General features: G+C 38.0%; 1 protein-coding gene across 1 annotated transcript in view; it reads right to left on the bottom strand.

Moving 5' to 3' along the window:
- Positions 1-212: 212 nt before the first annotated feature.
- The window catches only part of LOC127430512 (FERM domain-containing protein 7-like), a 28,886-nt gene continuing 14,512 nt past the window's right edge, over positions 213-14,586 (bottom strand). The window contains 10 exon segments of the mRNA XM_051680342.1: positions 213-345; positions 8,700-8,775; positions 8,870-8,897; positions 8,900-8,925; positions 9,227-9,390; positions 9,494-9,589; positions 9,823-9,970; positions 13,141-13,255; positions 13,341-13,438; positions 13,545-13,623. Coding sequence (XP_051536302.1) covers positions 250-345; positions 8,700-8,775; positions 8,870-8,897; positions 8,900-8,925; positions 9,227-9,390; positions 9,494-9,589; positions 9,823-9,970; positions 13,141-13,255; positions 13,341-13,438; positions 13,545-13,623 — 926 coding nt within the window. The 3' untranslated portion in view covers positions 213-249.

The raw sequence follows: 14,586 nt of genomic DNA, 5'->3' as shown, positions 1-14,586 counted from the left end.
GCAACACCGGCTGAAGGCCCAGGTAGGTGCAAGGGTGGCAAAGGTCGGGGTAAAGCAGCACCAGCTGTTGTGTGTTCAAACGGCCACATTGTGGCATCTGACCCACAGCACTGCATCTGGCTCTTCAGTCATTCCTGTGCACCCGCTGCAAATTGGTACATTGCAGTGTAGAGGGCCCTGCATCTGTCCCAGAGCAGAAGGGGTAATGTGATGGGCAAAAGGGGTGTAAGGAGGGGTTCAGGGAGTCCTCTAATCAGATGAGAGCAGAACCTCCACTGCTGACTGACTCCGCCGCTCAGTGTGAGTGCAGCCCTCATTGGGAAAACCACAGGACTGCTCATATGCCTGCAACACACATACTGTTGAGTCAACATCCTTTTACTTTTAAAGAGCAACAACTTAGAAACCTTTTACCCCTAAACCTGACTACTTGACTGCCACATTAACACATGCTGACATAAAGTAAATGTGACATGGCCTTTGCAACCCATTTTACGTGATACCTTGTGTTTACGTCTAACGCCTGTTTCGTGTCGCTTGCCAAGGCAGTGAAGCTGCAGAGTAATTACAACAGCAGGCTTGCAATGTGCTTTCAAACTGACAACATTTCTGCTGCGTAACAAAGTGGTAGAGATCCACATTGAGTATTTCCTTTAATAACGACCAGATATTCAGCCTGGACATTTTTGCAAAATGACATTATGTGGTTCCATATGCGTATTGCAGAAGTTTCGAGGTTAAATGTCCACTGTGTGATGCTAAAAGCGTGCAAAATGTTTTCACAAACAGAAGAGGTTTTTAAAGGGATAGTTCACCCAAAAATAAACATTCTCTCATCATGTACTCACCCTCAAGCCATCCCAGATGTGTATGACATCTGGGATATGTGTATGTGGGTGAGAAACAGATCAATATTTAAGTAATTTTTTTTATCATAAATTCTTCTCTCTCCCCAGTAGGGGGCGATATGCATGAAGAATGTGAATCACCAAAAACAGAAGCAGAAGAATGAGAAAGTGAAAGTAAAAAATGGAGACTGACTGAGCAGGGAAGAGAATTTATAGTAAAAAGGGGGTTAATTATTGATCTGTTTCTCACCCACACCTGTCATATCACTTCTGAAGACATGGATTTATCAATCAGAGTCGTTTGGAGTACTTTTATGCTACCTTTGTTGATTTTGGAGCTTCAAAATTTTGGCACACATTCACTTGCATTGTGATGACCTACAGAGCTGAAATATTGTTCTAAACATCTTCAACAGCAGATGAAAGAAAGTCTGGGATGGCTCGAGCAGGGGCGGATTATGACTAGCAAGGGCCCCAGGGCCATGTTTCTTTAAGGGCTCCCCAGTCCAATTATCTTGCAATGTTGAGATCTGCGCAATCGATTTCCATTGAAATAAGTCTCTTTTAATACCTGTTCTGTTATTTACAGTCAGATTAATTCAAACACAGCACGGATGTGGTAAAGAAACAGCTCAACCAAAACACGGTCACTGAACAGCCACTGTTTTTAAAGAGACAGTACTATTTTAACATTTGTTATATATAATGTAAACTCAATGTAAATACTACAAATTATGCATACAAAATGCATATATTTAAAGGGGCCATAATAAATTATGAAATATTTGAACTTCAAACACTTTAAATATTGATGAATTTAACAAATACAGTAGGCATCTATTCAAGTTTGGTGAAATTTGGCAAAGAGTTCAGATATTTCTGGCTCACGCTGCTGTATCTTTTCTAACTCATCTGAATGATGTGGTGTGTTCCATTCAGAAGTGATCGTATGGGGCTCAAAAACAGTAGTCATTTGGTCATTTTTTGGAAAATTCAATTTGGAACGACCCTACAGCTTATCTACCATTACTATTCTTCCATCGATAAGCCCTGCGAAGGCATCATTTAAGCCTTTTCAAAGTGTCCAGAAATCCCCTAGACTGCATGACATTGACAGAATAGTCTGTCATATACTGTAGATGGTAAAGATACATACCAAAACATAATTGGCAAACCAAAAATTAAAAACCTACTAGAACATTTCCTAGCTACACCATTCCTGAATAACAGTGAAGGTGTCAATTTAGCAGTAGATAGGCTGAACAGAATATTTGAAATATCTGCAAGATTATCTAACCTAAAAACCACAAAAAAAAAAAAAAACCAAATAGACACTATTCCAATGAGAAATGGTTTGACAACGAATGCAAAAACCTTAGAAAAGAAGTGAAATCTTATCAAATCAGAAACACAGAGACCCTGACAATGTTAGCGTCCGTCAACACTATCACGAAAAACTCAAACAATATAGGAATACCCTCAGGATGAAAAAGGAACAAAACATACATAATCAGTTAAGGGAAAATGAACAATCTATAGAATCATACTACTTGGGAACACTGGAATGCACTAAACAAATCTAAACATGAAGAACTAGCCATCCAGAATGGAGATGTGTGGATTAACCACTTCTTCAACCTCTTTAGTTATGTAAACAAAAATCATGAACAAAACGCCATATATAACAAATTTTGTGCTCTAGAATCAACCATCAAAGATTACCAAAACCCTTTAGATTCTCCAATTACATTAGATGAACTATCCGATAAAATACTAACCCTTCAATACCAAAAAGCATGTAGTATTGATGGCATTCTAAATTAAATGGTTAAGTACACAGACCACAAATTCAAACTGGCCGTTCTCAAACTTTTAATATCATCCTTAGTGCAGGTGTATTTCCTAACATCTGGAACCAGGGCCTCATAACCCCTATTCATAAAAGTGGAGACAAATTTAACCCTAATAACTACCGTAGAATGTGTAAACAGCAACCTAGGTAAACTATTCTGTAACATCATAAAACAGACACCTCCACTTTCCTCACAGACAGAAATGTCCTGTGCAAATGCCAAATTGGCTTCCAACCTAAATATCGCACATCAGACCATATTTACGTTACAGTGCATCCGGAAATATTCACAGCGCTTCACTTTTTCCACATTTTGTTATGTTACAGCCTTATTCCAAAATGGATTAAATTCATTATTTTCCTCAAAATTCTACAAACAATACCCCATAATGACAACATGAAAGAAGTTTGTTTGAAATCTTTGCAAATTTATAAAAAAAATTAAAATAAAAAAAAATTTAAAAAATCACATGTACATAAGTATTCACAGCCTTTGCTCAATACTTTGTTGAAGCACCTTTGGCACCAATTACAGCCTCAAGTCTTTTTGAGTATGATGCTACAAGCTTGGCACACCTATTTTTGGGCAGTTTCTCCCATTCTTCTTTGCAGGACCTCTCAAGCTCCATCAGGTTGGATGGGGAGTGTCGGTGCACAGCCATTTTCAGATCTCTCAAGAGATGTTCAATTGGGTTCAAGTCTGGGCTCTGGCTGGGCCACTCAAGGACATTCACAGAGTTGTCCCGTAGCCACTCCTTTGTTATCTTGGCTGTGTTCTTAGGGTTGTTGTCCTGTTGGAAGATAAACCTTCGCCCCAGTCTGAGGTCCAGAGTGCTCTGGAGCAGGTTTTCATCAAGGATGTCTCTGTACATTGCTGCATTCATCTTTCCCTCGATCCTGACTCGTCTCCCAGTTCCTGCCGTTGAAAAACATCCCCACAGCATGATGCTGCCACCACCATGCTTCACTGTAGGGATGGTATTGGCCAGGTGATGAGCGGTGCCTGGTTTCCTACAGACATGACACTTGCCATTCAGGCCAAAGAGTTCAATCTTTGTTTCTCATGGTCTGAGAGTCCTTCAGGTGCCTTTTGGCAAACTCCAGTCGGGCTGTCATATTCCTTTTACTGAGGAGTGGCTTCCGTCTGGCCACTCTACCATACAGGCCTGATTGGTGGAGTGCTGCAGAGATGGTTGTTCTTCTGGAAGGTTCTCCTCTCTCCACAGAGAAATGCTGGAGCTCTGTCAGAGTGACCATCGGGTTCTTGGTCACCTCCCTGACTAAGGCCCTTCTCCCCCGATCGCTCAGTTTGGCTGGGCGGCCAGCTCTAGGAAGAGTCCTGGTGGTTCCAAACTTCTTCCATTTATGGATGATGGAGGCCACTGTGCTCATTGGGACCTTCAATGCTGCAGACATTTTTTCTGTACCCTTCCCCAGATCTGTGCCTCGATACAATCCTGTCTCAGAGGTCTACAGACAATTCCTTTGGCTTCATGGCTTGGTTTGTGCTCTGACATGCACTGTTAACTGTGGGACCTTATATAGACAGGTGTGTGCCTTTCCAAATCATGTCCAATCAACTGAATTTATCACAGGTGGACTCCAATCAAGTCTCAAAGGATGATCAGTTGAAACAGGATGCACCTGAACTCAATTTTGAGTGTCATGGCAAAGGCTGTGAATACTTATGTACATGTGATTTTTTTTATTTTTTATTTTTTTTATAAATTTGCAAAGATTTCAAACAAACTTCTTTCATGTTGTCATTATGGGGTATTGTTTGTAGAATTTTGAGGAAAATAATGAATTTAATCCATTTTGGAATAAGGCTGTAACATAACAAAATGTGGAAAAAGTGAAGCACTGTGAATACTTTCCGGATGCACTGTACATACTCTAATTGACAAGCAAATCAACCAAAACAAAAGTAAAATCTTCTCATGCTTTGTTGACTTCAGAAAAGCTTTTGGCTCAGTTTGGCATGAGGGGATTTTGCTTCAGCTGATCCAGTGTGGCATTGGAGGAAAAACATACAACATCAAATCAATGTACACTAACAACAAATTTGTTGTCAAAATTGGCAACAAACACAGATTTTCTCCCTCAGAGACAGGAGTGAGTGAGACAGGGCTGTAGTCTGAGCCCTACGCTATTCAATATATACAGTACATCAGTGAACTGGCAAGAGCTCTAGAACAGTCTCCAGCACCCGGTCTTCCTCTACTAGACACTGAAGTCAAATGCCTCCTGTTTGTAGATGATCTAGTGCTGCTGTTGCCCACAAAAGAGGGTCTACAGCAGCATCTAGACCTACTGCACAATTTCTGCCATACATGGGCCCTGTTAGTTAACCCCAAAAAGACAAAAATAATGACATTCCGAAAAAGACCCAGTCGCCAAGAGCAACAACGTAACTTCAAATTAGACAACATGACTATAGAACACACTCAGAACTACACATACCTTAGAATAAACATCTTCAACAAGGCTGTGAACGACCTGAGACATAAGGCGTGAAGAGCTTTTACGCTATTAAAAATATCAAAATTGACATCCCAATCAGAATCTGGCTAAAAATACATTCAGCTGGTTATAGAACCCATTGCACTCTATGGATGTGAAGTTTGGGGCCCACTCACAAACCAAGAGTTCACCAAATAGGACAAACACCCAACAGAGACCCTGCAGGCAGATTTCTGCAAAAATATACTGCAAGTACAACGAAAAACACCTAATAATATATGCAGAGCAGAATTAGGACTGTACCCACTAATAATTCAAATAAAAAAAAGAGCCATTAAATTCCATGCCCACATAAAAAATAGTGATACACAAACCCTTCACCACAAAGCCCTAAGATACAAAGACTTTAAACTTTCATACCTACTTAGAGAAACCCCAGCAAGCTCAAACCTGGCTGCGAGATGTCAAGTCCTGCCACGAAAAAAGGACAATCAGTGAAATAGGACCACTACCAGACAATAACCGAAACACTGTGCCACATGCATAAAATGGAAAACATAGCATAACAAACTGCCTTTATTTACACTTTTTACTATTCCTTTATTTTATTGTATTTTTACATCATTTTCTTTAACTGCATGTATATGTGTGTAAATGTGTATGTATGTATATTTAATGTTACTATGCTTTGGCAATGTAAAGCTTTTCTTTTACCATGCCAATAAAGCTATTTGAATCTTGACAGAATATTTAAATGAGCTACGATTCTGTATTGGAATGTTCGTAACTTCAGCTGTCAAAACTTCCAAGCCCTTTAATCTGCTTCAAGATGCTCTCTTCTTTCTTTCTTTCTTTCTTTCTGTCTTTCTTTCTTTCAAACCTGTAAAAATGTCTAACTTCAAGCATTTAAAACTATTTTAAACTTTCAGACAATGTTTTGTTAGACCAACATTATAGTTTGTTTCAACAAACTTTACATATCTAGTTTAATCAGTAGTTTTGAACCACACAAAGGAAATATCAATATTTTCTTTTTCCCAACCACCTAAGCCAAGTTATTTTTTGTAATGTAGGGGAAACATGAAGTTATAGCAATGAATAGTATAATAAACTATTTTGTTTGACAGCCCATTTATACAACGAATAAAGCTTAACCAAACAAATCTTAACATATGAAATAAAACCTGTTTAAACCTATATTTCTATAAAATAATAAGCACATGTTGCTTGAATTCAATAAATACTACTTCTGAAATATCAGTAACAATATAAAAGTTATTGTTAATTTTACTTTATCAAAATCAGCAAAGATTTCACATAAAAAAATATGAGTGCATCAAAATATGAAGGTAGTTGTTTTGGAAATTATTTTACAAGGTCTTCTACTTTCAGAAGAGCATGGAAACTTTCACCAGGCAGCGTTATAAGATTAAAGAGTGGCTCAAAAAATGTAATTAGAAACAGGAAGGCAAAAGGGTCCTATAAGAGGGCTGTGGACCTTCATAGCCACAGGGCCCTGTTGAGGGGGCCTTGTATAAGCTGTGGGGCCCACATATTTAAGCATATACAAATTTGTTTTCAAAGATGATGGGCCCCCCTGGGCCACTGGTAGTCAAGGGCCCCTGGGCACTGGCCCCATTGGCCCGGTCTGTAATTCACCTATGGGCTTGAGGGTATGTAAATGATGAGAGAACTTTCATTTTTGGGTGAACTATTCCTTTAAGGATAATGCTCTATAGAGTTTTAAATCAACAAAACTGACCTCCCTACCCTAAACCTGAAATAGAATCCTAACTGATAGTGTCATAATAGCTGAAGAAACCACGTCGTTTTGTGGTGTTTCTTTGACACTTTTGGCTGACATGTCGAATCACGTGCTTGTTAGGACTTGTACCCCGATTCTTAGCAGCGCAAATGCAGCGCTCTATCAGTTGAGCTACCGTGCAATTTGATTGCATTCAAACCAATCAATGTAATTGCTTTTGTAATGCAAATGGTAAAATAATGCAGGGTAAAATGTATTACCTTGCAAGTCATGCTCTCTAGTGAAAGTGTTTAGGTGTCATAAGATAGCATTGTGTGAGGAACAGGACGTAAAGTAAGTGTTTATAAAATGAAAGTCTGCCGTTTGTATATACAAATGACATATTATGTATAGTATATTCTGTGCACAGTATACCAAGTACCCAACAGAGCACAATGCAATGAGACAATAAACCAGGAAGTAAAATTGGCTGCAATTTTAAATTTCTTTTAAAGGAATAGTTCCTATCAGAGAAGGAAAATTCTCTCATTATTCACTTACCCTGATGCCATTCCAGATGTGTATAACTGTCTTTCTTCAGCAGAACACAAATAAAGATTTTTAGAAGAAGATAGAGCTCTATCAGGTCCTTATAATTCAAGTAAACGGGTGCCAGCATTTTGACGGTCCAAAAGTCACATTTAGGCAGGAAAAAAGTAATCCACACAACTCTATCTTCTTCTAAAAATCTTTATTAGTGTTCTGCTGAAGAAAGACAGTTATACACATCTGGAATGGCATCAGGGTAAGTGAATAATGAGGTTTGGGTGAACTATCCCATTAGCTCATTATTTGATTGGACAGCCAAAAATTATGTAAAAATGCTAAATAACTGTATTTATTTCTGAGCTAAAAACTGGATGCCACTCACGTGTAGTGTAGTAATGTGACAACAATGTAGCATACTACTATTTGAATCACTCATCGTTGCATAACGCCTACTGTGTCACTTGCTATTTTATTTTTAAAAAAGTATACTGTGCAGCAAGCTAGTTTTTTTTGTTTTGTTTTTTTTTTCTCCCTTTTTCTCCCCAATTTGGAATGCCCAATTCCCAATGCGCTCTAAGTTCTCACGGTGGCGTAGTGACTCGCCTCAATCCGGGTGGCGGAGGACGAATCTCAGTTGCCTCCGCGTCTGAGACCGTCAATCCGCGCATCTTATCACATGGCTTGTTGAGCGCGTCACCACAGAGAGACAGCACGTGTGGAGGCTTCACGTTATACTCCGCGGCATCCACGCACAACTCGCCATGCGCCCCACTGAGAGCGAACCACATTATGGTGACCCCGAGGAGGTTACCCCATGTGACTCTACCATCCCTAGCAACCGGGCCAATTTGGTTGCTTAGGAGACCTGGCTGGAGTCACTCAGAACGCCCTGGATTCAAACTCGTGACTCCAGGGGTGGTAGTCAGTGTCTTTACCAGCAAGCTAATATTAAGGTTCCCATTCCTTTTGACCAATGAATTTCCATGCCTTTTCTGATTAAATATTTTACAGTCGAGCATAACTGGAGAAATGGATATTCACTAGTGGTCGACCAATATTGGTTTTTCATGGCCGATGCTGACACCGATATCTAGAGAGCAGGATGGCCGATGAAAGTGAGAAAACTTTTGGAACACCTAAACAAACACGGCTATTGACCGATGCGATCACCGCAACATGGCTAAATATCCATGAGTAATTGGAGTAATTGGCCTTGAATAATACTATTAAAGACTGGATGTACCTGCTTGGAGACATCAGTGAGCAGGTCAGGTGAGGATCTGCACTGCCGTGTGTCATAGTAATTTTTAGAGTACTTCCTGAAGGGAACAGAATGACTCATTACTTTAGACACACTAACCTTTCACAGAAATATGAATGAGTTTTTAAAAAGCACTTCTACATACTCCTCACCTCTGAAATGGCAAGTTCTTCTTCTTTCTGCACACAGCTGCTTTTGAGTCCTACCACTGTTGTTGGAAAATGTGTATTTTTATACAATCATTTACTGTTACATTTTTTTACAATTACAGTTCTTATTTCATCACAAATCATACTCATTGGTAGTGATAAACTGATATATCGTCCAGGCTGATGAATTGGCAAATATTTAACCCTTTTTTGTTTTATTGCCATTGACTGATTAATTAAAGTATTATAGACAGTTTAGCGCAATCGACTGCATTTGTTGCTTAACGTTGATTGCCACAAAATAGTTTTGTTTGCTTAAATACAAATAAGCTGTAGTATTGTAATGTTTTATGTATCTACCTGTATCTAAAGCAAGATCCCTTGCTGTAGAGGAGCGATTTTTGCTTGCCCTTTGGTTCCTCCGATAGACGGAAGAAAGCGTGGTATTCCACACACATTTTCCAGAAGGCCTTACAAACATCACGACTGGCCATGGAAAACTCTACTGTGTCATTATAGGAAGGCTGAGAATACAAGAGGCATGAATATTATTGCTTTTTTTAAAAAGCGGCTGAAGCTTTTCTGACATTTTTGTTGACAATCATCTGAAAGAACAAAAATGATTACCACAATCGTTGCATGAAGTTTTATCAAAAAGTACTTTCTCTTGAAGCTGAGTTTACGGATATTGGCCCAGCTGAAGGTATTTATTTTGGTATTCCCCTTAAAATGCAACAACAAAACTGTTATCAGTTAATGAAGAATTTTATGTTTTTGGAAGGTTAAAATCAGACCTTTTTAGCACAGGTGAAGTGCCAATGCATTGTAACTTACAGGAACAGCTCAATTATTACTTTTATCTTTCCACTTGCATCAATCAGTACTTAACTTGGCCTTACCCGGGGCTTGAAGGTGTTTTCCTCCAGAGATACTTATTATATATATATTCTATATACCTGAAAGACCAGCACTCCAGAGTGAGTGACAGCCAGATTAATTCTCATGTCTTCTCCATCGCTGGCTGCATGAGGCCGGATGCCATACATGTCCAGTTTACGGGCCACTTCAAGCAACTGGTTATCTGCTTCAGCTGGGGTTTGACCTCTGGACCACAATGAAAACAAGCATTCATCAATTTTCAGTGTTTCAGAAGAATGAGATTTTTTGTGGCTTGATATTTTCGCCATCTGTCTGCAATTGCATGGCTTGCTTGGTGGTTAAAGGGATAGTTCACCCAAAAATGAAAATTATCTCATCATTTACATACATACCATTCCAGATGTGTATGACTTTCTTTCTTCTGCTGAACACAAATTTTTAGAACAATATTTCAGCTCTGTCCATACAATTTAAGTGAATGGTGACCAGAACATTGAAGCTCCAAAATCCATATAAAGGGAGCATAAAAGTAATCCATAAGACTCCAATGGTTAAATCCATGTCTTCAGACACGATATGATAGGTGTGGGTGAGAAACAGATCAGTATTTAAGAATGTGAAAGTTAAAGTGGAGGATTGACTGAGCAAGGAGGAGAATTTACATTCTAGTAAAAAAGGACTTAAATATTGATCTGTTTCTCACCCACACCTATCATATCGCTTCTGAAGATATGGATTTAACAACTGGAGACTAATGGATTATTTTTAATGCTGATTTATAGCATTTTTGCTATATTCACTTGAATTGTATGGACCTACAGAGCTGAAATATTCTTCTAACAATCTTCATTTGAGTTCAGCAGATGAACAAAAGTCATAAACATCTGGGATGGCATAAGGGTGAGTAAATGATTAGATATTTTTTTTATTTTTGGGTGAACTTTCGTTTTAACTCGCTACTGTGACATGTTTGGGCTAAGAGAATCTTAAATAACAAAAGTCCAATTTAAAAAAAATTATATAATAATAATGAATTGCTGGGTCTCAGGAGGATAATGACCTATATAATGTGAAGTATCAAATATGATACAAAAAAGAAAATCACATATTAAAAAAAGTTTGGAATAATGTACAAATTTTGCTCTTATGGAAAGAAATTGGTACTTTTATTCACCAAAGTGGCATTCAACTGATCACAATGTATAGTCAGGACATTAATAACATGAAAATTTACTATTACAATTTGAAAAAAAATGTTCAGAACTTCTTAAACTACTTCAAAGAGTTCGCATCAAAAAATCCTCCACGTGCAGCAATGACAGCTTTGCAGATCCTTGGCATTCTAGCTGTCAGTTTGTCCAGATACTCAGGTGACATTTCACCCCACACTTCCTGTAGCACTTGCCACAGATGTGGCTGTCTTGTCGGGCACTTCTCACACACCTTACAGTCTAGCTGATCCCACAAAAGCTCAATGGGGTTAAGATCCATAACACTCTTTTCCAATTATCTGTTGTCCAGTGTCTGTGTTTCTTTGCCCACTCTAACCTTTTCTTTTTGTTTTTCTGTTTCTAAAGTGTCTTTTTCTTTGCAATTCTTCCCATAAGGCCTGCACCCCTGAGTCTTCTCTTTACTGTTGTACATGAAACTGGTGTTGAGCGGGTAGAATTCAATGAAGCTGTCAGCTGAGGACATGTGAGGTGTCTATTCCTCAAACTAGAGACTCTGATGTACTTATCCTCTTGTTTAGTTTATACATCTGGTCTTCCACATCTCTTTCTGTCCTTGTTAGAGCCAGTTGTCCTTTGTCTTTGAAGACTGTAGCGTACACCTTTGTATGAAATCTTCAGTTTTTTGGCAATTTCAAGCATTGTATAGCCTTCATTCCTCAAAACAATGATTGACTGACGAGTTTCTGGAGAAAGCTGTTTTTCTTTTGTGCCATTTTTGACCTAATATTGACCTTAAGACATGCCAGTCTATTGCATACTGTGGCAACTCAAAACAAACACAAAGACAATGTTAAGCTTCATTTAACAAACAAAATAGCTTTCAGCTGTGTTTGATATAATGATAGTGATTCTTCTAGTACCAAATGATCAATTTATCATGATTACTCAAGGATAAGTTGTTGGAGTGATGGCTGCTGTCTAGATTTGATCAAAAATGACTTTTATAGTGATGGTGCTGTTTTTAACATCAGTAATGTCCTGACTATACTTTGTGATCAGTTGAATGACACTGGTGAATTAAATTATCAATTTCCTTCCGAAACAGCAAAATCTGTACATTATTCCAAACTTTTGGCCGCCATATATATATATACAGTATATATATATATATATATATATATATATATATTTTTTTTTTTTTTTTTTTTTTGTCTATAGGTTAAAAAAAATGGTTCAATTTAAAAAATGTCATATTTTTATAGGGTTAATTACCAGGAGTGTATAGGGTCTTAAGTGACCCAAGATATGTAATAGTGTTGCCATATTTATTTGTGCTTCCTTTAATCATATTTTTATGTTTATTTTATATCTGTATAAGTTTACTAACACAGGATATCTATTGCTTAGTTCTTTACAAGACAAATGAGCTATATATTCATACAAATGATTACCATATCATGTAGATTTGTCCGTGCAACAATGGTGAATTATCAGTATCCCATAAGCGTGTACACATACATGTTATACACACTGTTTGTTCCTCAAGGTGGTGCTGTTGTTTCAGTGATTGGCTTGATTTACATTTGACATTACTATTTGATGAAGAAGCAGTTTGGAAGTAAACTATAGCACGTTTAACACATGAACAGTATGATATGGCTATTGTATTTGGGTTTACTACTGAAATTATGTAAGTTGTGCATCTATTTAGACTCAATACGTGCTTGAGAAATTACATGTGTGTAGCTTATGTGTTAAGTGTAGCTCAATATGTGCTTGACAGCCAGCTAGTAGTTGAGTCATACATTTTCAGCATGGAAGTAATGAATCCCATTCCATCATTTGTTGCAACTCTTTGATATATGAAAAATAAAGCATCAACTTACTACAAAATATATAATATTCTATTATTTTCTAATTGTCTATAAATTGCTTTGAAAAGTTTACACTATCTGGCCATTTTGCACATCCATTTGTGATTGATCAACTATTCGTGCTGGGTCGCTAAAGATCCAAGTATGTAATAATGTGAAACACCCATGCATTTTAGGGTTCATTTATTCTATAAGCCTAAGCTATGGGTCTCTTTGTAAATAGCTAAAGTGCTATGGATCTCTTGCTTGAGCAAATGCAAAACAAAAAGTCACTTCATGTAGCACGCAGGATCTGATGTCATCAAGAGTCCTTCATTAGTGTGGGCTTATCACCTAACACCAACATCACCTGTGTCTCTTGTGGAAGTGCATGATCTTTCTGTGGAGACGCTCCTGGTTTGGAATGTACCTCTTGTTCTCCAAATGCTGCTTGTCCAGCTCCTCTACATAGTCGCCAATCTCTGCTGCAGAAACACAAAGACATTACAGCAAATGTACTGCTGAACCATACAGATCAACCCCAATCTACACATGAAGAATTATACATACCCTGCAGTAGATGGGACACCAGCAAAGCAGCACTGTTATCATTACACGTCAGACTGCCATTGGACAGATCCTGCTTGATCTGCAGTGCAAACAGATACCTGCAGGAGATGGCTCTTTATGTGCTGTTCTTAAAACCAGCAGTCAAGAATGAAGTGCTGGATTGATTCATATTTTGATTTTATGAGTGTATGGGCTGTTATGTACCTTGTTAGTTCTTTCTGCAGTTGTCCTTGGTCTGGAGGAAAAAACTTAACTATGAAGTGGAATGTCAGATCATTTGTTTCTGTTTAGACAGGATGGAGAATATACTGTATATACTGTATGCAGTGATGGGCAGTAGCTTCACTACAAATCGCGAAGCTATTAGCTTAGCTATATTTCTGAGTAGTGAGGTGGTAGCTTCGCTAGTTTTTAAATCAAGTAGCTTTTCAGTAGTGAAGCTATATTTTTGATTAGGTAGAGTGTAGCTTTGACAAAAGCTAAACCGCTACATCATACATCACATCAGTATTTACTATTGGCAGTTTTGAATCAGAACTAAAGATGTAAGACTCACAAATGAATTGCTCATCTCAGTCGGTTCTTCGCGATTCAATCTGAATGACTCAGAAAGCTCACGCACATGCTGCTGAATCATTTGGTGCATGTTCTCACTTGCCAACACGCTCGCAGAACATTTTAAAATATGGAAAATAAAAACAATGCTGGTTGCAGTGAATCTACAATCAATAGAAATCAAATGTATATGGGTTTAAATGTGTATGGGTTTGTAGAGGTAGTAGTATAAATATGAAAAATAAAATGTAAAAATAGTGATTTTTTTATTTTGAACACATGGGTTTGTACAGGTAGCGTGCATAAATATGAATTTACATGTATTTACATGCATATAATTTGCACCATACTGCATATCTGATACTGTACTGTATTGCACTATACTGTACCATGGCTTTTGATTATGTGATTAAGTGTTTTAGATGTTTTGTCTATGACAGTATGCTCTGTGCATCACTTTGAAAAAAATAAAGTAGTTTAAAAGTAGCATGCTACTTTTGGTGTGTAGCTTGTGGTGTAACTTGCTACTTTCTCTGAAGTGGAGCTTTTAGCTTAGCTTAACTAATTTTTCTGTTGAGTATTTGGTAGCTTAGCTTGCCCAACACTGACTGTATGTTGCTATTGAAGCATCATCACATTGGAAAAAACACATTTTCCCCTCAGCTTAGCTTATGTCTTTCCTGCCAAAGGG

This window comes from Myxocyprinus asiaticus, chromosome 40 (assembly GCF_019703515.2).
Source record: "Myxocyprinus asiaticus isolate MX2 ecotype Aquarium Trade chromosome 40, UBuf_Myxa_2, whole genome shotgun sequence".
Taxonomy (NCBI): domain Eukaryota; kingdom Metazoa; phylum Chordata; class Actinopteri; order Cypriniformes; family Catostomidae; genus Myxocyprinus; species Myxocyprinus asiaticus.
This window is presented reverse-complemented; position numbering and strand designations above follow the sequence as displayed.